At 56.2% G+C, this 23,722-nt stretch overlaps 1 protein-coding gene across 7 annotated transcripts in view; it reads right to left on the bottom strand.

Annotated features, from left to right (window-relative positions):
• macf1a (microtubule actin crosslinking factor 1a) overlaps positions 1-23,483 on the bottom strand; it is a 122,217-nt gene extending 98,734 nt beyond the window's left edge. For all 7 annotated transcript variants that reach the window (XM_088931549.1, XM_088931551.1, XM_088931553.1 and 4 more), the window contains exon 1: positions 22,970-23,483. In XM_088931549.1, coding sequence (XP_088787675.1) covers positions 22,970-23,063 — 94 coding nt within the window. In that variant the 5' untranslated portion in view covers positions 23,064-23,483. The remainder of the gene's footprint in view (positions 1-22,969) is intronic.
• Positions 23,484-23,722: the final 239 nt, after the last annotated feature.

Here is a 23,722-nt window from a genome sequence, read left to right as displayed (position 1 = left end):
CACTGCAGGGGCCAGCCACTGACTGTGCTGCTGCTGGCGGGCTGTGATACAGACACACGAGTCTCTCCCTGCTGCACGGAGCCCCACCCACCCGCTCACACTGAGACCACTTCCTCAACACTGCTATAAATACACCACGCCGCACAACCTGATAACACACACACACTGCCACACACATTCTCACACAGCAAGGCTCCCAGCCCACAGCAATCTGATCCACTCCGGGTTTTTCCAACCGCAGGGCAGCTGCCCTGAACGTCATGAATGAAGCAGAAGAGGGAAGCTGCACACGTGGGGCTGGCAGAGTCCTGGGCAGGAGGGCGTTTCTGGCACAAACCGGCCAGCGGTGCTGCTGCTTCCTGCTGGAAAAGGGCTGGACGAGATACAGGGCCCCGAGGCCGCACGGAGCTCCTGTCTTCTCTCCGTGCAGCTCACTTACACCACCAGGTGCAAGAAGGCTGGGGGACAGAGGAAGGTGCTGCTCTCCGACTCGCTCACCAGCTTCCGACCTGACCGATATCGAGCAGACAGGGGGTTTCCTGGACAGGCCCTGCTCCCACCACACGCCCGACCAGAACCAACAAGTCACGCAACAGCGTCCCGGACACACTCCGACACCCAATACTGAGCCAACAGAGATGCCAGGAGGCCACGTGGACCCATAAAGAGGTCAGCTCATAAGAACAGTCAAAATCAATGTCTCTGCTGAAAAACAGCCTCTCTCTAGACCACAAACCCACACTGGGACACTTCAATCTCTTCTGACAGCAATGAGAGAGAGAGAGAGAGAGAGGAGAGACAGTGCACTGCAGCCACAAATCTGAAGCTGTCACAACACGACCTCTCTGCTCAAGCAGAGTGACACACCGCACACACAGCAACACACTCTTACAGCAACACCCTCACAACTGCACACACAGCAACACACTCACAACAGCCCTGCACACACAGAGCAATACTGCACACAGAACAGCACACAAGGCAACTCTGCCCACACATACTGTATAGCAAAGACAGCACACAGAGCAACAGCATACACACAACTACAGCACATGTGCACAAACAGACACGCACAGCAACACTACGAGCACTCTCAGTCAGCAAGCGAACCAGAGGACTGCAGTCTCATGAGGGCTGTGAATGGCTCCATTCATTCCTCAGAGAGAGACGCCGAGCTGAAACTCCACTCACAGGGTCTGTCAAACAGAGCACACTGCCACAATCACACAGCACTGCAACATTACTGCTACTGCTGAGATCATTACTGCAGTGTGTCCAGTAGTGCTGCGTCAGCAAACTGTCTCTCTCACTGACTCAGCATCTTCCCAGCCAGCCAGGCCAAGGTCACCCTGACATACACACACAGAACACTGCGCCTTCTCCCAGCTGACAGGCCGCCTCACTCAGCGCAGCCCTGGACAGCACAATCTAACAACTGGACCACAGCCCTGAACAGCACTGGTCAGACAGCACAATCTAACAACAGCCACAGCTCTGGACAACACTGGACTGGACAGCACCCCACCATCCCTGTGTGCATTCAGAGCAATACCACCACCCCCTCCCTCTCTCCCCGTGTGTGTCCAGAGCAATACCACCCCCCCCCCCTCCCCGTGTGTGTCCAGAGCAATACCACCCCCCCCCTCCCCGTGTGTGTCCAGAGCAATACCACCCCCCCCGTGTGTGTCCAGAGCAACACCACCCACCCCCCTCCCCGTGTGTGTCCAGAGCAATACCACCCCCCCTCCGTGTGTGTCCAGAGCAGATGGAAAGGAAGCGCACTCCTTCCTGTCAGACTCACACAGGAAGTCAACTGCGCCTTCCTGCCGCAGCTGATAAAAAAACGCAGTTTCACCCCGTGTTCAGAGGAGACGGACAGCGAGCAAAATTCAAATTCAGACTAGCAAGAGGGTGGCAGTACAGCTCTGACTGTTCTCACGGCTTCTAAAAACTCAAAGGCATTTGCACAAGAGATTTGCACACAGAAGCCTTTCCATTTCTCGGACCAGACTCTTGCAGGGGGTTAGTATTCGAGAGCCTCCCACTGACAGTGCAGAAAGCCTGCAGGCCTCATCCAGCCAGGCGTACCGACGATCAGATCCTCCTTCCCTCACAACAGCACGTGAGCAGACTACAACTACAAGTATTTCAGAGAATCAGCTCCCCACTTCAAACTTCACACACAGCCTCCACAAGACTCCCTCTTCCCTGGCAGTCCCAGCAGGAGACAGCAGGGGGCGCCTCCACACCACAAACCACAGCCCGGCTGTGTTTCCCCACAGCAGAGAGAAGCCTGGAGAAATTCCCAGACAGGCTGAGCCAGAGCACTGGAAACAGTGTGCAGAGAGAGGAGAGAGCAGAGTAAAGGCTTAACGCAAGGACAGAGAGAGGCAGAGTGGGCTGGTGGCTAGAGCTGAGGCAGAGAGAGAAGACAGTGATATAATAACTGTAAGAGCTCTAATAACTTGCTACCCATGCTGGAAATCTGAAGTGCTCTTCAAATTTATTTATCAACACCTTCAACCCTTTACCTACCTCAACTGCCCTACAGACGACAGACCTTACAAGCACTGAGCACTGACCCAGAGGCTCAAAGAGAACAGCTCACAGAACACAGTTAATAACTACTGAGCTCACAGCACAGACCTGCAGAGCAGCACCTCCAGGGCCCACAACACTGCCGGGGACAGAAGGGCATTCCTACGGGGTCTCCACTGAGAGAGAGTGCCTGGGATAGGCAGAGGAAAGGCGAGATTTACAGCCAGGCCCCCTGTGAGAGAAGCGGCCATCAGTAGTTCAAACCCACTGTTTCTCTGCCAGACTCCGCTGAGCAAGCTCGGGGTCAATTAATCACAGGTTAACGAGACAGGAAGGAGGGAGAAGGGGGCAGGGAGGGGGAGGAAGGGGTAAAAGAGAAGAAGAATGAGAGACGAGAAGGAGAAAAAGGCAGAGTGCAGTGTTAACGGAAACATGGTCAGTACTCTCCGTTCCCATGGCAGCTGTGCTATACACTAATTACACTGTGACGTTACTGAGCTGCAAACACACTGGCCTGTAATGACCCTGGCCTGCAAACACACTGCACTGCAACCACACTGGCCTGTAATGACCCTGGCCTGCAAACACACTGCACTGCAACCACACTGGCCTGTAATGACCCTGGCCTGCAAACACACTGCAATGCAAACACACTGCACTGCAAACACACTGGCCTGTAATGACCCTGGCCTGCAAACACACTGCACTGCAAACACACTGCACTACAAACACACTGGCCTGTAATGACCTGATAACACTCTATTCTAAATACACTGTGCTCTGATCCCACTGTACTGTAAGCACACTGTACTGTAGATACTGTACTGCGTGTGACCTTTTAATTAAAATATCGACACCCAGAAAACAAACTTGCTAACACACATTACAACAGCTGTCTTCACTCCACCACTCTGCTATTCCTTGATATCTCCAGGGCCCCCTCCTCAAGCAAGAGGAGGAGAACAAGGAGGGAGAGACGAGCAGAGAACAGGAGGAGGGAAGAGAGCACATCAGAAATATGCTCTATATCCTCGGGATTGGGCCATAAAGCAGCAGAAGTGAATTAACAGGTCAATTAACACCAGCCCCCTTACTTTGCCAGATATCATTCAGGGCTGTTAAGGGTCGTTAAAGAGTCATAATCCCTTTCTAACGAGCAGATGCAGTGCCAGGCTCGTCACGAGGAGGGTGGTGATGTGCAGGTTTGTTTTGACTTGAACTTGTGACTTGTAATCCCACAGCAGACGAGCATGTAGGGGGCTGAAAGAAGAGTTTCTTTCTCAAGTGCTAACATACCGCCAAACAGAGCCAAACAAATTTAAAGTGGGTCACAAAGCCCTACTGGCTGCCTAGTACTGACCGTCACTCACAGCCTGAGGGTCACACAGTGAGGATCAGCACACTGGTACCCCTGGGGTTCACCCTGTCACAGCCTGAGGGTCACACAGTGAGGATCAGCACACTGGTACCCCTGGGGTTCACCCTGTCACAGCCTGCGGGACACACAGTGAGGATCAGCACACTGGTACCCCTGGGGTTCACCCTGTCACAGCCTGCGGGACACACAGTGAGGATCAGCACACTGGTACCCCTGGGGTTCACCCTGTCACAGCCTGAGGGTCACACAGTGAGGATCAGCACACTGGTACCCCTGGGGTTCACCCTGTCACAGCCTGCGGGACACACAGTGAGGATCAGCACACTGGTACCCCTGGGTTTCACCCTGTCACAGCCTGAGGGTCACACAGTGAGGATCAGCACACTGGTACCCCTGGGGTTCACCCTGTCACAGCCTGAGGGTCACACAGTGAGGATCAGCACACTGGTACCCCTGGGTTTCACCCTGTCACAGCCTGAGGGTCACACAGTGAGGATCAGCACACTGGTACCCCTGGGGTTCACCCTGTCACAGCCTGAGGGTCACACAGTGAGGATCAGCACACTGGTACCCCTGGGGTTCACCCTGTCACAGCCTGCGGGACACACAGTGAGGATCAGCACACTGGTACCCCTGGGGTTCACCCTGTCACAGCCTGAGGGTCACACAGTGAGGATCAGCACACTGGTACCCCTGGGGTTCACCCTGTCACAGCCTGAGGGTCACACAATGAGGATCAGCACACTGGTACCCCTGGGGTTCACCCTGTCACAGCCTGAGGGTCACACAGTGAGGATCAGCATAGGTACCCCTGGGGTTCACCCTGTCACAGCCTGCGGGACACACAGTGAGGATCAGCACACTGGTACCCCTGGGGTTCACCGACAATGCTAATGGTACCTACAGGTAATAATAAAGTATTAAAAATACTAAAGTAAATTCATTGTTGATTCTACAGTGTAGAAACCTGAATATAACACATTTGTTGTTACATCATCGTTTGAATATTTGCAGCTCGTCAGCTCTGCCCATGTGACTCCAGCCCACAGGACAGGTACAGCAGGTGTGAGCTGCGTGTCACCCGAAAGGAAAAGTGAAACTGGCTCACGCCCCAAACCCACTGTGAGCAGCGTGAGCCCGAGGCCAGCACCGACACGGACACGCCCTGTCCTGAGCACACAGCACTGCTCACACACTCCCACGCCCAGACAAGGGACAGGGCTTCCGAGACAGACAGGTAAGGAAAGAAAGGTGAAGGACTGGTAAGAAAGGTGAGAGATTCCCACATAATTAGGCTCAGCTGTGAGAGTCCAATAACACACTGCACCCAGGGGTGTCTATACAGCGTGTCCAATAACACACTGCACTCCAGGGGTGTCTATACAGCGTGTCCAATAACAGACTGCACTCCAGGGGTGTCTATACAGCGTGTCCAATAACACACTGCACCCAGGGGTGTCTATACAGCGTGTCCAATAACACACTGCACCCAGGGGTGTCTGTACAGCGTGTCCAATAACACACTGCACTCCAGGGGTGTCTATACAGCGTGTCCAATAACACACTGCACTCCAGGGGTGTCTATACAGCGTGTCCAATAACACACTGTACTCCAGGGGTGTCTATACAGCGTGTCTAATAACACACTGCACCCAGGGGTGTCTATACAGCGTGTCCAATAACACACTGCACTCCAGGGGTGTCTATACAGCGTGTCCAATAACACACTGCACTCCAGGGGTGTCTATACAGCGTGTCCAATAACACACTGCACCCAGGGGTGTCTATACAGCGTGTCCAATAACACACTGTACTCCAGGGGTGTCTGTACAGCGTGTCCAATAACACACTGTACTCCAGGGGTGTCTATACTGTGTGTCCAATAACACACTGCACCCAGGGGTGTCTATACAGCGTGTTCAATAACACACTGCACTCCAGGGGTGTCTATACAGCGTGTCCAATAACACACTGCACTCCAGGGGTGTCTATACAGCGTGTCCAATAACACACTGCACTCCAGGGGTGTCTATACTGTGTGTCCAATAACACACTGCACTCCAGGGGTGTCTATACTGTGTGTCCAATAACACACTGCACCCCAGGGGTGTCTATACAGCGTGTTCAATAACACACTGCACCCAGGGGTGTCTATACAGCGTGTCCAATAACACACTGCACTCCAGGGGTGTCTATACAGCGTGTCCAATAACACACTGCACTCCAGGGGTGTCTATACTGTGTGTCCAATAACACACTGCACTCCAGGGGTGTCTATACTGTGTGTCCAATAACACACTGCACCCCAGGGGTGTCTATACAGCGTGTCCAATAACACACTGCACTCCAGGGGTGTCTATACAGCGTGTTCAATAACACACTGCACCCCAGGGGTGTCTATACAGTGTGTCCAATAACACACTGTACTCCAGGGGTGTCTGTACAGCGTGTCCAATAACACACTGCACTCCAGGGGTGTCTATACAGCGTGTCCAATAACACACTGCACCCAGGGGTGTCTATACAGCGTGTCCAATAACACACTGCACTCCAGGGGTGTCTATACAGCGTGTCCAATAACACACTGCACTCCAGGGGTGTCTATACTGTGTGTCCAATAACACACTGCACCCCAGGGGTGTCTATACAGTGTGTCTAATAACACACTGTACTCCAGGGGTGTCTATACTGTGTGTCCAATAACACACTGCACTCCAGGGGTGTCTATACTGTGTGTCCAATAACACACTGCACCCCAGGGGTGTCTATACAGCGTGTCCAATAACACACTGCACCCCAGGGGTGTCTATACAGCGTGTCCAATAACACACTGCACTCCAGGGGTGTCTATACAGCGTGTCCAATAACACACTGCACCCCAGGGGTGTCTATACAGTGTGTCCAATAACACACTGTACTCAAGGGGTGTCTGTACAGCGTGTCCAATGAGTCATGATACAAACACAAAGATTATAATATCCGTGTCTAGTGAAGCAGCTCCTTTCGCACCCCGTGGGTGAAGAGAGGCCGACAGGGGGCGGTGCAGTCTGCACGACAGAGCTGGGGGTGAGGGGGAGACTGCGTTTCACTTGCTCCCCAGGAGCACTGTTTATTTCTGCCGAGCAGCGGCCCCGCCCTGGCCTGGCCCGAGAGATAGAGAGGAGCGCGCTCTTATCGGCTCACACAGGCCCCCGTCTCTCCTGCGCTGTGCAGGGACCTGGAAGCAGCCAGTCTGCTGCTCGGCAGAGAGAGACTGAGCAGACTCGACCCCTGACCCCCTGACCCCTGACCCCTGACCCCCTGACCCCCTGACCCCCAGGCCCCAGGCCCCAGGCCACTGGGGGAGGCTGCCAAACTGACACACCTGGAAGTAACTGCGAACTCGCTGCTGAACGGCCACCCCATCGTTGCGGTCAGTGCAGCCTGCAGGCTGCCCCGAGCCTGGCCTGGTCTGTGGTCAGCCAGGGCGGTCTGGGAGAGCGAGGGGAATCCTGTTGTGTAACGGGAGAGCAACACTGTGCCTCCTGGGGGGGGGCGGCGGCAGGATTAACGCTAATCAGCGTTAGTGTGGATTACAGTGCCGGGAGGTAACAGGCCGGAGCCTGCAGACCGGCCTGGATTACTGACCGCACACGCCAAGCACACACAAGCCTGTTGTGCCTGAGCTTCACTAACAAGTTCCCTCTAAAGCTGCTGATCACTTCAAGAGGCCTGGAGAGCCGCGGCCCAGCGCGGAGAGGGCAGAGCAGACCGGGTCCCGGGACCGGCGTCCAGGACAGCCGCTCTCCCTTCACTGCAGCGCCCCCAGGAGGGCCGAGTCCACAGAGCTTAATGAGCCAGTCCGAAAAAAAGGGCCTGCAGTGTTCGGTTTCCACATTCCAGCTGGTGGAGGTGTGGGCCGATACAACCCCCTGAACCTCAGCCTGAAGCAACAGCGCAGCAGCGGGATCCCCCTCAAGTGCAGTGCTGGAGCAGCAACGGGGCTCAACTCCGGCAGCCTCTGTCTGAAGCAGCATAGCCCACAGCGCCTTCGCAAGCTAGCGCCAGAGGTTTACATCAGAAAACGCTTCTCACAGGGTCCTCGGAGCCCACAGAGTCACCCAACATGGTGTCCAAGCTATAGCTGAGTGAAGCCCTGAAGATGGGAAAACCTGGAGTGGATCAGACTGCTGTGCAATGGGAGTCCGAGTACATTCCCCATGGATACAAATAAACACACACACAACACGCAAGCCAGTCAGCACAGCCTGGCTTATCAGTCGCTGTATTTACATAGCATGGACTAATCTGTCCATGCCAAGGGCAAAAATATATTTCAGAGATATTAATACTGCCGGGCAAACACAGTGGCCGTGAGAGAGAGGGACAGATAAGGCCAGCCTAAAACAGAAGTACCTCCCTTTAAACAAATGCAACCCTCAGTAATGCTGTGCGCATCAAGCCAGTGCTGAAATTAAACACCGGCGTCTTGCCGATATTTACACGCGCATGCCGACACAGAGGTAAGACAGCCAGGACACAGCACCAAGCCAAAACAGAGGAGTCCCAAACACTGCAGCACTGTACGAGGTTCAGCTGGAGCCTGGAGCACCACGCTGGATCTGACACAGCCTGCGCCTGCAGGATGCCGATACCAACACCAATTCAGATAATGTCAAACGGGAGAACAATTGTGGCTGAAATTAATTTTTCAGCCACAGCTATTAAAAGAGCTCAGATCAAGCTGTCCGCATGGTTTAACACTTGAGCCCGGGCATCCCATCGCCGACAGCTGACCCGGGCGCAGACCAGGCGGTGCCACACCGCCCGGGCGCTACCACGGCACAGGCTCTCTGAACTCATGAAGTCAAACTGCTGCCTGCCTCCGCTCCTGCCCATAACAACACCACAGCTTCCTTCTGCTGCCCCCAGAGCTGCAGAGCCAGCAGAAAGACGGCAGAAGTCAGGAACCCGTCTCTAGCAGGAACAAACCAGCCCGCTTCTAAAACAACGAGAGGAATTTGAAACACACAGACCTTTCTTGTCTCCGAGCTCCTGGAGGAACTGCCGGTAGGCAGCGACAGAGCTCATAGCGCCAGCCCGCAGCAGACACAGCGGCGGGCCACAGAACTGCAGAACCGGTCACACAGTCATGCCACGCTCGGAAATCCTGCAGCTTCAGAATTCCTCCAGCTTTCTTCCTTTTTTATCGAAGGGCAGCGAAGATCGGCACGCCTGCCTGTCTGTGTACGTGTGTGTGTGCGCCTCGCAGAGTCGCCATTCACTCACTGAAACTGGCTCTCGCTGCGCTCAGATCCGGCATGAGGAGCTGAACTTTGACCAGAGCAGGTGATGTCACGGAGGGAGGGAGAGAGGGGGGCAGCAGCACATGTTCCTCTGTGTGTACGAGTCAGCACACTGAGAAGGAGAGGGTCGAGTCCCTCACTCTTTACACACTTACTGATCCACATAACAGAAGTTGTGATTTGCAGTTTACACCCTCGAATCTGTCCCTGTTTTTCTCATTTCCTCATTCAGCTGAATGAATACAGCACTGGATAACACATACAGCTCAGTTTACATCTTTGTCTCCTTCTCTCTCACTTCTCCATGCAAGTCAGCAAACACCAGCACAGGGACATCCCACTGCAATACAGTGTCAGAGTGCAGTCAGTCTGGGTGTGGTCAGTCAGTCGGTGCGACTGTGAGGCACAGAGTCAGTCAGTCAGTCAGTCAGTCAGTGCGACTGTGAGGCACAGAGTCAGTCAGTCAGTCAGTGCGACTGTGAGGCACAGAGTCAGTCAGTCAGTGCGACTGTGAGGCACAGAGTCAGTCAGTCAGTCAGTCAGTGCGACTGTGAGGCACAGAGTCAGTCAGTCAGTGCGACTGTGAGGCACAGAGTCAGTCAGTCAGTGCGACTGTGAGGCACAGAGTCAGTCAGTCAGTCAGTGCGACTGTGAGGCACAGAGTCAGTCAGTCAGTCAGTGCGACAATCATTCTCTCCTGTTAAAAACTACACTAATTCCAAACCACGGGCTGCAGGTCCAGCCCAGGCATCCGGACACCGGCACAGCCCTTCCCCCTCCAGCACGACCCTGCGCCCAGCGATCTCAGCTGCTCCGCTGCCTGACAGACCCACTCGGCTCCTGGCTGCAGACGCCTCTAAACCGCGCGGGGCTGGCGGCTGGCGGGGCCTGGCTGTCTGGCTCAGGCCTGAGCCGTTACACAACGGCATTAGACAGCTATTAATACCGAGGGCAGCGCGAGGCAGAGAGGCCTCATGCCAGCGCGGTGCCAAGCCATCTCACCACCCAGCTTCGCCAGCACGGGACACCTGCCCGGCCCTGGAGGGGGCGCTAGTGTGCACAGGCGCCCCTGCAGTTCCCACGGCCTCCACCAGCGCCAGAGGGTTCCTGCACAGAGACACAGCAGCGCTGCCCCAGTTCTTGCACTGCTGGCATGAGGGAGGGGTCGATCACTCAGACACGAGACGCAGCTGAACACACAGGATTTTTTACACAATAAATAACGGGATGGATGGATGAATGGATGAATCACTGGTCCTGTTCTAATATGCTGCTGTTATGTTGGTTTTCAGTTTTCCCTTCGACCCATCCGCCCCACATCTCAAAACAGAGCTCGTTAGGTTAATTGGACACACCTCCAGTTAATTAAGAGGAGCTTTCTGGAGTTTGGGGGGACGGTGGTGGAGGAGGGGCCATGGGGTTCCCCGGAGACCAACACACCGCACTGAGGTATAGATCCCACAGCTCCTTCAACAGGCAGGTGAACCAGGGGAGAAGAGAGACCCCAACACAGCACCCTGTGGTCGAGGTGACAAGGGCTGTACCCCTCCGCGCAGCGCCAGGGTCCCCCACAGGCTTCGCAGTTGCTCGTTCTCTTTTCTCTGCTCCTTGCTGCTCGCTGCACACGGCGGCAGTCGAGCAGCGAGTCCGCAGCCACGATCAGGAAGGTACGACGAATTCCAGCTCCTGGGGTTTCTCCCTCCTGCTACACTTCCCCGTTTCCCAAAATACTCTCCACTCCCTCCCTCTACTCCCACCCAGGACACCCTTAGCTCCTCAGCTCCTCAGCCCTCCCTGGCTGCACGCGTGTGGCTGGGCGCCGCTGGGACCTCCTCAGATCCAGCAGAGCAGAAAGAGAAGTGTTTGTGTTTTATCTCTGCGCCATGGAACAGAGTCCTGGCTGGCCGCAGCAGCACCGAGAGAACAAGCAGAGAGAGGGAGAGAGAAACAGGGCGAGAGGAAGAATCATTTGCAGAGCGAAAGAGACGCTCAGCTCTCTAGCCTCCTCCGTGGGCCACCAGGCGCTACAGCCCAGAGCACAGGTGTGTCTCGGCCCGCAGACAGAGCAGGACAGGCTGCTCAGCGCCGGGCGTGTCCTCTCCACCCCAGACATCTCTCCGCGCGGCACAGATCAGGGCGATAACGCGGTGAGCTGGTCCTGGCAGGTTTGCATCAGGGCTCCAGAGTGGGTGTACAAAGCCAGGATGCATGATAAATCCCTTGTTTTCTCTAGCACACAAACAGGAAACTCGAGACTTCAAAGAGGCTGCAGTATACACATCACTCATGTGCCAGAAATCTCAGCTCCGGAAGAAAACTGAAACAGCAGAGTCTCAGAACAGGCAAGCAGAGCCAGAAAATCCCAGTGTTGAATCAAACTGCTTAACAATACAATCATGCACACAGCCTCAGTACTCCACACTGTACTACCGCACTGCACTGCCCAGTACTCCACACTGTACTACCACACTGCACTGCCCAGTACTCCACACTGTACTACCACACTGCACTGCCCAGTACTCCACACTGTACTACCGCACTGCACTGCACTGCCCTGTACTCCACACTGTACTACCGCACTGCACTGCCACACAGCGTGCTATAAGGCACACCGCCACACACAGCACTGTGCTGGACTGGACTGCTGGAACCCGAGGAACGGCTGTCTGAGGAATCCGACAGCCGCCTCTGTCTGGACAGACACCTGTCTGAGCGGCAGCACAGCCACATGCCTCTGGGCCCTGGGGGTTTCAGGAATGAGGGCTGATGGTTATAAGAGCCCTCGAGGGGGCAGGTGATGGATGCCAGGGCTGAGCTGGCATGCGGGAGGCAGGACACAGCATGCCAGCTGTCAGCGCGGCACAGAGCAGCACGGCGTGGCCGGTTCGCCCAGGAGGCCGCAGGGACACCAGCACACCCGTGTCTCAGCCGCTCTGCACACTGCGTCTGGTCAGGCCCCAGTCAGTGGGGCAACACAACCGGCTCTCCCCCCTAACAGAGCCGCAGCGAGGCAGCACGGGTCACCCAGGGGGGCGGCACAGGGATAGACAGACAGTCTTTCCACGGCAATGGCTTTTCAACATTACGTGACACACACATGTACATGCACACACACACACCACCTGCGCAAACCGCACAACTGCCATTCCTTGATGACTCCTGCTTGGCACAGCTGGCCCAGAGGGCAGACAGACTCACGGGCTGCACCTGTCTCGCACACAGGCTGCCAGGGGTCCGAGAGGGGTCTGAGTGCAGGGGCGTCACATTCCTGAGCCTGCCGGTCTTATGAGCTGCACTCCGCCGGCTCTGCGGCCAAACCTATAGAACACGCTTCCCTCTGCTCGGGCGGGACAGTGCACAGGAATCTGGGACTGCTGAGCCTCGAGGGAATCCAGTCAGACCGCGCCCCCACACCGCACGACCCCCAGAGCCCATCAAGGGCAAACAGCTGCACCTGGGCGGGGCACCAGCTGGCCCCCTTACACCCCAGACACCCCCCCTCCCACCACCACCCCAACTCAGGGCTGAAGAGCCGGCAAACCCACACAGACACCCCAGGGGCTCCTCCAGCAGAGCTCACTCCCGGGGTGTGTCTCACTACTCGCCTAACAGAGGTCAGGGGGCAGAGGTCACCGAGACGAGTCAGAACTGCTTCCCAGAACAGCGTCTGTGTGCGCGACAGTCAGTGTGCTAGTGAGTGTGCGAGTCAGCAAGCGTGTGAAATTGCGAAAGTCAGCGTGTGTGAAGGTGAGAGTCGGCGAGTGTGAAAGTGTTTGAGGGTGAGACTCAGTGTGTGTGTGTGTGTGAGAGAGAGAGAGTCAGCGAGTCAGTGTGTGTGTGTTAACTGGAGACGCTGCAGTAATACTCCACCTCCCCAGTCTGCTCCCCCTGAGCAAACAGGTTCTCCACGGCAACCTGTCCCTGTCACACTTCCAGGAGGCCGTGGAATCTGGGGAATTCCCAACACCCATTCCGAACTTTCCGCCACAGACTGCCTTCCGTCCGGCTGCTGAAGCCCCAAACAGAGGCGCTGGCGCTCCGGGCACCTGGCACAGCCCCGCCGGCCTCTCGCGCGCTCGCAGGGGCGCCCTCTCCTCGGCACCGCGAGCACGGCGCCGTTCCCGCAGCCCTGACGAGCACAGCGAGTGTGTAGGCAGCGCCCCCCCCCCACCTCCCGCGCTCATCGCACTGCCCCAGGCCCGGCACCCGCCCCGCCAGCGCAGCGCCGCCAGGCCGCTATTCCCACAAAACAATACTTCTCAAAGCGAGTCCAGAAAGAGCTCATCTGCAGCGGAGTACACAAGTACACAAGAGACTCCTCGAGCGCCTGCTGGAAGTGCTCCTGCGCACTGCGTGTTTCCACGAGTCCACACAGGCCGGCCTGCAGAACCCCGGGGCAGCAGGGAGTCGCCAGGTTAACGGCAGACTCAGGCCAGGCTCTGTCTGCTAAAGAAGAGATTAACACTTTTCTACTGCACTGGGACTGTAGCTCCCATTGTAACAGACTGTCCTACTGTACTGGGACTGTAGCTCCTATTGTAACAGACTGTCCTACTGCACTGGGACTGTAGCTCCTATTGTAACAGACTGTCCTACTGTACTGGGACTGTAGCTCCTATTGTAACAGGACTGGTCTACTGTACTGGGACTGTAGCTCCTATTGTAACAGACTGTTGTACTGTACTGGGACTGTAGCTCCTATTGTAACAGACTGTTCTACTGTACTGGGACTGTAGCTCCTATTGTAACAGACTGTTCTACTGCACTGGGACTGTAGCTCCTATTGTAACAGACTGTTCTACTGCACTGGGACTGTAGCCCCTATTGTAACAGACTGTTCTAATGCACTGGGACTGTAGCTCCTATTGTAACAGACTGGTCTACTGCACTGGGACTGTAGCTCCTATTGTAACAGACTGTTCTACTGCACTGGGACTGTAGCTCCTATTGTAACAGATTGTTCTACTGCACTGGGACTGTAGCTCCTACTGTAACAGACTGTTCTACTGCACTGGGACTGTAGCTCCTATTGTAACAGACTGTTGTACTGTACTGGGACTGTAGCTCCTATTGTAACAGACTGTTGTACTGTACTGGGACTGTAGCTCCAATTGTAACAGACTGTTCTACTGTACTGGGACTGTAGCTCCTATTGTAACAGACTGTTCTACTGCACTGGGACTGTAGCCCCTATTGTAACAGACTGTTCTACTGCACTGGGACTGTAGCCCCTATTGTAACAGACTGGTCTACTGCACTGGGACTGTAGCTCCTATTGTAACAGACTGGTCTACTGCACTGGGACTGTAGCTCCTATTGTAACAGACTGGTCTACTGCACTGGGACTGTAGCCCCTATTGTAACAGACTGGTCTACTGTACTGGGACTGTAGCTCCTATTGTAACAGACTGTTCTACTGCACTGGGACTGTAGCCCCTATTGTAACAGACTGTTCTACTGCACTGGGACTGTAGCTCCTATTGTAACAGACTGTCCTACTGCACTGGGACTGTAGCTCCTATTGTAACAGACTGTTCTACTGCACTGGGACTGTAGCTCCTATTGTAACAGACTGTTCTACTGTAAAGGTACTGTAGCTCTTATTGTAACAGGACTGTTACTGTAAAGACTGACCGGCAGACTCAGTGACAGAGTAGCAAATCTGGGTGTGCGCAACAGACAGGCCCAGCACACCCAGCCCCATCAGCTATGCCAGCACCACCACCGACGCTCTGCAAGTCTGAGCAGGACAGACCTCAAACAGGCCGACAGTTATTTCTTAATTATTTTCCTTTGCAGATAAAACTGTTACAGACCATGTTCCCTGAAAAACACACCCAGCCGCTGCACAGAGCCAAGAGCCTAAGACCCAGGAAACAGCAGAAAAGTTTTTGGTTTCAGCAGGAAAGAAGAAAGATCCCAGATCCCACAGACACACTAATCTAGATCACAGCAGAACAGCAGGCTACTGCGTGATCTGGCCATTGCTTTTTAATATCTGTATCGCTGATGTACAATATAATAATTTTATATTAATAGGTCTGTTTCAACCCTTTGTATGAAGACATAGGCAGGTTACAATAGCCTTATAAAGAATCAAGAGTCATCGCTGAAAACCCAGACCACTGCGGCCCCTCAGGGGCTACACGGGCCCTGGTGACGGTCCGGCCCAGAGCCCGGAGAGTCAGAGAGCAGGGAGCAGAGGACAGGCCCGGGCGCGAGCAGGAGAATATCTCGCACAGGTGCTGTCCACAGCTGGGACGATCTGGACATCCTCCCACAGCGCTGGGAAACCAGACTGCACAGTACACACTGAGACACGGCTCAGAACCTCTCCGGTCCAGCGCCCAGGGTCTCCAGTAACGAGAGAGAACAGAGGGGCAGCTCTTGGGCTCAGAATGGCTCTCTACGCTGAAGCCTTCACCACACACTGCTGCCACCGAGCCATCGGTTCCGGGTGGATCCGGGAGGAGCACCGAGTCCAGACCGGGATGGTCCGACAGGGAGGAGAGGCTGCACCTTGCGACCAACGTCTGCTTAAGCCAGTTTTGCAACAGGGGAAAATTTCTGTTTAATTTTTCATCTTCACCCTCCCAGCTCCACACGCACGCTCCTCACAGACCCCCTCCCTCACTGAGGGGGGCCGAGGGCAGAGTCAATAAAGCCCTGAGAAACTCAAACACTCATGGCGGGGAGGGGGCAGAGCTGCTGTCTGAAGATCACGCCCTCCCGCATCGGGCTCAGCTCGGATCTTTCCCAACCCTCCCTGGAATGTGTCCGTGGTGGTGCTGAAGCAAATTTACTCGGCTCCCTCCCTGGCAGAGCAATCGCTGGTGGACGGACTCGCTCATCGAGTGATCCAAAGCGATTAAGTCACTTCAGCAACAGGAAGCAACAGGCTGATTGACCAGGTGTCCAGCTGTCCAGCTGGAGTGGACACGCCCCCCTGTCCTCCGGCCGCAGCGATGACCCAGAGCCCGTCCACCCGTCCAGCCCCGGCAGGAAGCTGCTGTGTCTTTAAGGCCGAGAGCAGCTGCTGAACCATGACAGGCACTCCCTCTCTCCCTCCCTCTCTCGCTGCTATTTCAGGAATGTGCTTCCAGCAGCGCCTCTCTCGCCCTCCCTCCATTCCGCTGTGTCACCAGAGGAAGTGCCCCCCCAGGCCTGGGCCCCAGCAGGCCGGACAGAGCCGGGTCATCGCCCAGGCGGCACAGGTCACCCGCCCGGGCCCACGGAGCCAGCCGGACAGCAAGCAGGTGTTTTCATCCCGCTGTGAACAACACTGAGCACGCAAGGGAGGAGGCCCCATGCTGGAGGCCTGATCTCTGCTGCGGGGGGTTGAAAACTGCCCCTCTGTGATCAAGGCCGCGGCGCCTTCTGCCCCGGTGTGACAGGAGGCCTGAGCAGACGGGCGGATTAGAGGAGAGAGAGGAGGCAGGTCAGGAACGCGCGAGGAGGGGGTGAGGAGGGTAGGACCGTCCTCCTTGATTCTGTTTACCGTTTCCTTGAGAAGGAGCGGGCAGGGCGTGCCCTCTCTCGCGGTGACGCCGCAGACAGCGCCGCCGGGTCTTCAGAGGGAACAGAAGGGAGGGAGGGAGAGAAGGGAGCGAACAAGGGCGTGCGAAAGGAACAGGAAAGCACCGAGAGGCGCAGGCCAGCCGACGAGTTCCTCCTGCCCTGTCAGACGCCGTTACTGCCGGTCAATTCAACTGGACCGGACTGGACTACAATGTACAAAGCAGCTCATTATACCACACTGGACTGTCGCACTTGAGAGTATTACACTGTTGCCACCTGAACAGCACCGCTCTGCTCTGTACTGCTTTGCCCTGTATTACGCTGTAGCGCGCCGCAGTAAAAGCGATCTACGCAGATGTACCTGCCCACTGAACCTGTGCCCGTCTGTACTTGCGAGCGATCAGTACGAATAGTTCGCTAGCCTGCTGCGGTTGCACGTGGGGCATCTGCATCTTCAAAGAGAAGCTCTTCCTCTCTCATGCAGGGCCGTGTGCTGTTCTCAGTGTCTGAGAGGCATGTGCTGTGGAGCAGATTCAAACAGCAGCCCTGGCCTGATCATCAGCCTGAGCCTGAGCCCAGGACAGACTGGCAAGCCGTACCGACCTGCTACCCCAGGAGAGAGATGGAGAAAGAGACACGGAGCACGAGGGGAAAGAGGGAACCGCGTGAGAGGGAGAGAAACAAAGACTGAGGGAAAGGAGCTGGCAGAGAGAGAGGGGGGAAGAGACCCCAGCCAGCCCTCCATTTGTCCTTGTGTTCACGGGACTAACACTCTCTCGCTTCCAGACAGAGAGGCTTCAGCGGCACCCAAACAAAGACAACTTGAACCGCAGAAGAAAAACCTCCTCGCACTAAAAAGGAAACATTTATAAAATATCTATAAAAGCATGGTACCCAAGGCAGTAATGACAATAATTACAGCAATGACTCACACAACCCTCCACAACACGCCAGACCAGGCTGCACTGACCAGACGCTCGCTGTTTCTCTCAGCTACACTTGCGCCCGGTGTTGTGTCACGGGGCATCGGCACAATTAAAAGGCTGCTCATTGTAATATGGCAGGGGTCTGCAATAACTCTAAGATTAAACAAAACAAATGAGGTTTAAACTCATATCTATCAGGCGCGTGTCAGCCAGGCCCCCCACAGCGCCAATACGGATTAACTGTCAGCCTGATTTGAATGGCAAATCTCACCACTCAGCCCTGCAGGAGTCACAGAGAGAGAGACAGGCCTGCTGGCTGTATACACAGAGAGAGAGAGAGACAGGCCTGCTGGCTGTACACACACACACAGAAAGGGAGAGAGACAGGCCTGCTGGCTGCACACACAGAGGCACAATGGATTGGAGTTGGATTGGTGTTTTTCTGAGTGGGAGGGAGAAACAAAGTTTTGATTTTAAAACTCTGGGTCTCCAGTCTCCATCTCCAAGACTGACAAGATTAAGTTCCTCAAGTTACAACACTAGAGACCCATACAGTAGCGTCTCGCGTGCACGATGCCTATTTAACTCTCTCTAGGGTCACACAACAATCCAACATGTCCAGCATCAAGTGCATTGCAGGGCAATTTCAAAACAGCCTGACTCATCAGTACCTATATTCAGAACTACTGCACACACAGAAAGACCGAGACAGACAGAGACTGAGAGATGGATGGTTGTACATAACGTCAGGTCGATACAGAGCACTATAGATATGTCTGAACAGCTCATCTTTGAGCTCTTTTTAACTGCAAGGCAATTCAGTCTGTAGCAACATTTTAAAAGCTCTGGACTCATCAGTAACCTCACGCACCCAGGCTGTCCCAGCAAGCAGAGAACCGCCGGAGGGAGGGAGGGATTTATGACACATTCAAACAGCTGGAAATGGCCCCTCTGGCCCGGAATCCTCTTGTCTCTCCGGCATCCTGTCATCGGCAATTAGAACTGGGGTCCGGAGAACAGAGTGGTGTCAAACACTAAGACTCCCAGGAGAAGCAGCAGGGAGGGGAAAGACAGGAGTGACAGAGGAGGTGGAGGATTAGAGGGAGGAAAGGAGAGGGATCAGCAGCCTAGAGGGAGGAGAGAGAGAGGCAGGGGAAGAGATCTCACAGCCTCTGCTGCCCTCCGTTAACGTGCTGACTGGGGGCTGCGAGAGCGAGGGGACACTGCGCGCCCATCCGAAATCGATGAGCTAAAAGCTCCGTGTTTTAAATACAGAGTCATGATTAATTCACCAGGCTATCTGCGCTCCTGCACTCTCAGACATAAATACACGCCAGTGAGCATTGAACTCTGCACGTCCTGAAGCCTCCCAGCACCAAGCCAGCCTCTGGCCTCATGGCAAACACACTGCCGAGCTGCCTGACTGGGACAGAGCCCAGCAGCCCACTTCCTCTCCAAGACCGAGCCCCTGCTCTTCAGACACCACACTGTGCAACACAGAGTCAGAGAGTCGCAGCGCAATGTGTCAAGAGTCACAGAGTCACAGTCACAGCGCAGTGTGCCAGAGTCACAGCGCAGTGTGCCAGAGTCACAGAGCAGTGCGCCAGAGTCACAGTCACAGAGCAGTGTGCCAGAGTCACAGAGTCACAGCGCAGTGCGCCAGAGTCACAGTCACAGAGCAGTGCGCCAGAGTCACAGTCACAGAGCAGTGCCAGAGTCACAGAGTCGCAGCGCAGTGTGCCAGAGTCAGTCACAGAGCAGTGTGCCAGAGTCACAGAGTCGCAGCGCAGTGTGCCAGAGTCACAGAGTCGCAGCGCAGTGTCAGTCACAGTCACAGAGCAGTGTGCCAGAGTCACAGAGCAGTGTGCCAGAGTCACAGAGTTGCAGCGCAGTGTCAGTCACAGAGCAGCGTGCCAGAGTCACAGAGTTGCAGCGCAGTGTCAGTCACAGAGCAGCGTGCCAGAGTCACAGAGTCGCAGCGCAGTGTTCCAGAGTCACAGAGTCACAGAGCAGTGTGCCAGAGTCACAGAGTCACAGACCAGTGCCAGAGTCACAAAGTCACAGCGCAGTGTGCCAGAGTCACAGAGTCGCAGCGCAGTGTGCCAGAGTCACAGAGTCGCAGCGCAGTGTCAGTCACAATCACAGAGCAGTGTGCCAGAGTCACAGTCACAGAGCAGTGTGCCAGAGTCACAGAGTTGCAGCGCAGTGTCAGTCGCAGCACAGTGTGCCAGAGTCACAAAGTCACAGCGCAGTGTGCCAGAGTCACAAAGTCGCAGCGCAGTGTGCCAGAGTCACAAAGTCGCAGCGCAGTGTGCCAGAGTCACAGAGTCGCAGCACAGTGTCAGAGTCACAGAGCAGTGTGCCAGAGTCACAGAGTCGCAGCACAGTGTCAGAGTCACAGAGCAGTGTGCCAGAGTCACAGTCACAGAGCAGTGTGCCAGAGTCACAGAGTCGCAGCGCAGTGTGCCAGAGTCACAGAGCAGTGTGTCAGAGTCACAGCGCAGTGTGCCAATCACAGAGTCACAGCGCAGTGTGCCAGAGTCACAGAGTCACAGCGCAGTGTGCCAGAGTCACAGTCGCAGTGCAGTGTCAGTCACAATCACAGAGCAGTGTGCCAGAGTCACAGAGCAGTGTGCCAGAGTCAGATACACAGCGCAGTGTGTCAGTCACAGAGTCACAGCGCAGTGTGTCACAGAGTCACAGTTACAGAGTCACAGCGCAGTGTCAGTCACAATCACAGAGCAGTGTGCCAGAGTCACAGTCTCAGTGCAGTTTCAGTCACAATCACAGAGCAGTGTGCCAGAGTCACAGAGCAGTGTGTCAGAGTCACAGAGTCACAGCACAGTGTGCCAATCACAGAGTCACAGCACAGTGTGCCAGAGTCACAGAGTCACAGCGCAGTGTCAGTCACAATCACAGAGCAGTGTGCCAGAGTCACAGTCGCAGTGCAGTGTCAGTCACAATCACAGAGCAGTGTGCCAGAGTCACAGAGCAGTGTGCCAGAGTCAGATACACAGCGCAGTGTGTCAGTCACAGAGTCACAGCGCAGTGTGTCACAGAGTCACAGCGCAGTGTCAGTCACAATCACAGAGCAGTGTGCCAGAGTCACAGTCACAGAGCAGTGTGTCAGTCACAGAGTCACAGAGCAGTGTGCCAGAGTCACAGTCACAGAGCAGTGTGCCAGAGTCACAGAGTCGCAGCGCAGTGTGCCAGAGTCACAGAGCAGTGTGTCAGAGTCACAGCGCAGTGTGCCAATCACAGAGTCACAGCGCAGTGTGCCAGAGTCACAGAGTCACAGCGCAGTGTGCCAGAGTCACAGTCGCAGTGCAGTGTCAGTCACAATCACAGAGCAGTGTGCCAGAGTCACAGAGCAGTGTGCCAGAGTCAGATACACAGCGCAGTGTGTCAGTCACAGAGTCACAGCGCAGTGTGTCACAGAGTCACAGTTACAGAGTCACAGCGCAGTGTCAGTCACAATCACAGAGCAGTGTGCCAGAGTCACAGTCTCAGTGCAGTTTCAGTCACAATCACAGAGCAGTGTGCCAGAGTCACAGAGCAGTGTGTCAGAGTCACAGAGTCACAGCACAGTGTGCCAATCACAGAGTCACAGCACAGTGTGCCAGAGTCACAGAGTCACAGCGCAGTGTCAGTCACAATCACAGAGCAGTGTGCCAGAGTCACAGTCGCAGTGCAGTGTCAGTCACAATCACAGAGCAGTGTGCCAGAGTCACAGAGCAGTGTGCCAGAGTCAGATACACAGCGCAGTGTGTCAGTCACAGAGTCACAGCGCAGTGTGTCACAGAGTCACAGCGCAGTGTCAGTCACAATCACAGAGCAGTGTGCCAGAGTCACAGAGCAGTGTGCCAGAGTCAGATACACAGCGCAGTGTGTCAGTCACAGAGTCACAGCGCAGTGTCAGTCACAATCACAGAGCAGTGTGCCAGAGTCACAGTCTCAGTGCAGTGTCAGTCACAATCACAGAGCAGTGTGCCAGAGTCACAGTCACAGAGCAGTGTGTCAGTCACAGAGTCACAGTGCAGTGTGCCAGAGTCACAGTGCAGTGTGTCACAGAGTCACAGTTACAGAGTCACAGTGCTGCTCAGACTCTGTGACACCAGCCAGCAGCATCAGGTGGGACCACAGGTCCAGCCAAACAGGATCCAACAGGAAAATCCTGTTTTGAAGGAAGAGCACTAGTGTGACACTTTTATGGAAAAGCTAAAACTGCAAGTTCTGACCAACAATGAAGGGAGGGACCCCAGCATGGCCCCCTCCCCCCGAGAGAACAGGCCGGGTGACGTACCCCACTGTAACCCCCCCCCATCCCCTGCCTCTCTCCACAGCTTCCTGTGACCTTCGACCCCTGCAGCTCCACTCTGCCCCCCCGACCCGCGGATATCCTGCCATTGTCGCAGCCGTGCCGGGCCGGCCCGCCTGGGCCCTGCGTCACGCCGTCGCAGGGACGAACAAGCCCAGAGCCCCCGCGGCCAGCGGTACCGGGCGCCACGCGCAGGTGGAGTATCTCTCCCTGCCTGCGCCCCGGCACGGGCCGGACCGGTCACTCAGAGTGTCCCGAGCCCAGAGACACTGGGCCAGGCGAACGCCTTCTCTTAGGGCGGTGTGGTGGCTGTGTGGCTGGAAGGCTGCCGGTTCAAATCCCACGGCCGGCAGAGGAATCCTACTCCGTTGGGCCCCTGAGCGAGGCCCTTAACCCCATCTGCTCCAGGGGTGCTGTATAAATGTCTGACCCTGCGCTCTGACCCCCAGCTTCTCTCCCTGCCTGTGTCTCATGGAGAGCAAGCTGGGGTCTGAGAAAAGACCAATCTCTAAGACAATGAATCTGGCCAATAAAGTGACCTTATCGTCTCTCTTATCTTACAAGCACGAGACCGTGTCACCTGACACACCTGAGACACACCTCACACCTGCGACACCTCGAGCCTGAGATATCTCAAACCTGACGAACACTCCCAGCACCGGCGCTCTCTCTGCGGGCCCCCCTCCACCGGTCCCCACAGCGCAGCCGGGCCCGAGCCGGTACCAGACCGGACTGCCTCCTGCCGAGCCGGTACCAGACCGGGCTGCCTCCTGCCGCCAGCACACAGCCCGCAGCCCAGCCGCCCCTCGGTGTCCGGGTCGCGTTTCAGCTCCTTCATCAATAATTCAGCTTCCGTGTCATCCACACCGGCCGGGACCGGACACGGACACGCGAGACCGGGGCCCCGGACCGGGCCGGATCCGCACGCACAAGCCCCGAGCGGGACCTCAGACCGCGGGCCGGCTCCGAACCCGGACCCAGGTGCGCCCCCTGCTCGGCGGCTTACCTTTGTAGCGCTCCAGCACGTCCTCATACGCTTGGGCGAACTCCTTCTCCTGGGCAGGGCTGACGGACTGCAGCCCGGGGACGAAGCCGGCCATGACGCGCCTGTCGCGAACAGCGAGCCGGCAGCAGCTCCGCCTCAGCCCCGCAGCATCCCGGCGCCTCCCGGCTCGAACCCCTGCCGCCCCGGTACCGCTGCGCTCCGCCCCGCCGGGTCCCGTCCGGGAGAGCCGGACCCCCGGTATCCGCCGCGAGTGCGCGAGCCTGCGGTCTCCCCGGCGCCGGCGCCGCGCGGATCCCTTTGTCGGAGCTCGCGGAAAGGCGCTTCCCTGCTCCCGGTCCGGGCCGTGCAAAAGCCCAGCAATGGCCGCCTCCGGTACGGCGACTCCTCTGCTCTCGCCCTCTCTCTCTCCCGCTCGCTACGGCAGCTCGGGTTTCTCTATTCTTCCTGCTGCTCTGTCATGCATTCCCCTCGCCAGACACACCGCCTCTCCTGCTCCTGCTCCAGCGCAGCGCCAGGTCACTGCCTGCCTGCCGGGCAAACAACACGCGTCCGGGAAGCGCTGCGGCCTGCCGCCACCTGCTGGGGGTCTCCCCTCACTGCAGCCCGGCCTATTTCTGTGTGCTGGGGCCGCTCCCGCACGGCAAGCCCGCAGCTCCAAGGATGGTGCTCCTGGCGGGCCCCCGGGAGCTCCGCCCGCCCGCAGGCAGCCTGAGGCAAGCGCGCCATCTAGCAGGCAAGAGGAGGCGGCGCTAC

Source organism: Atractosteus spatula, chromosome 14 (assembly GCF_055471065.1).
Source record: "Atractosteus spatula isolate fAtrSpa1 chromosome 14, fAtrSpa1.hap1, whole genome shotgun sequence".
NCBI classification, from domain to species: Eukaryota; Metazoa; Chordata; class Actinopteri; order Semionotiformes; family Lepisosteidae; genus Atractosteus; species Atractosteus spatula.
Note: the sequence above shows the minus strand (reverse complement) of the source record. Positions and strands in the feature narration are given on the sequence as shown.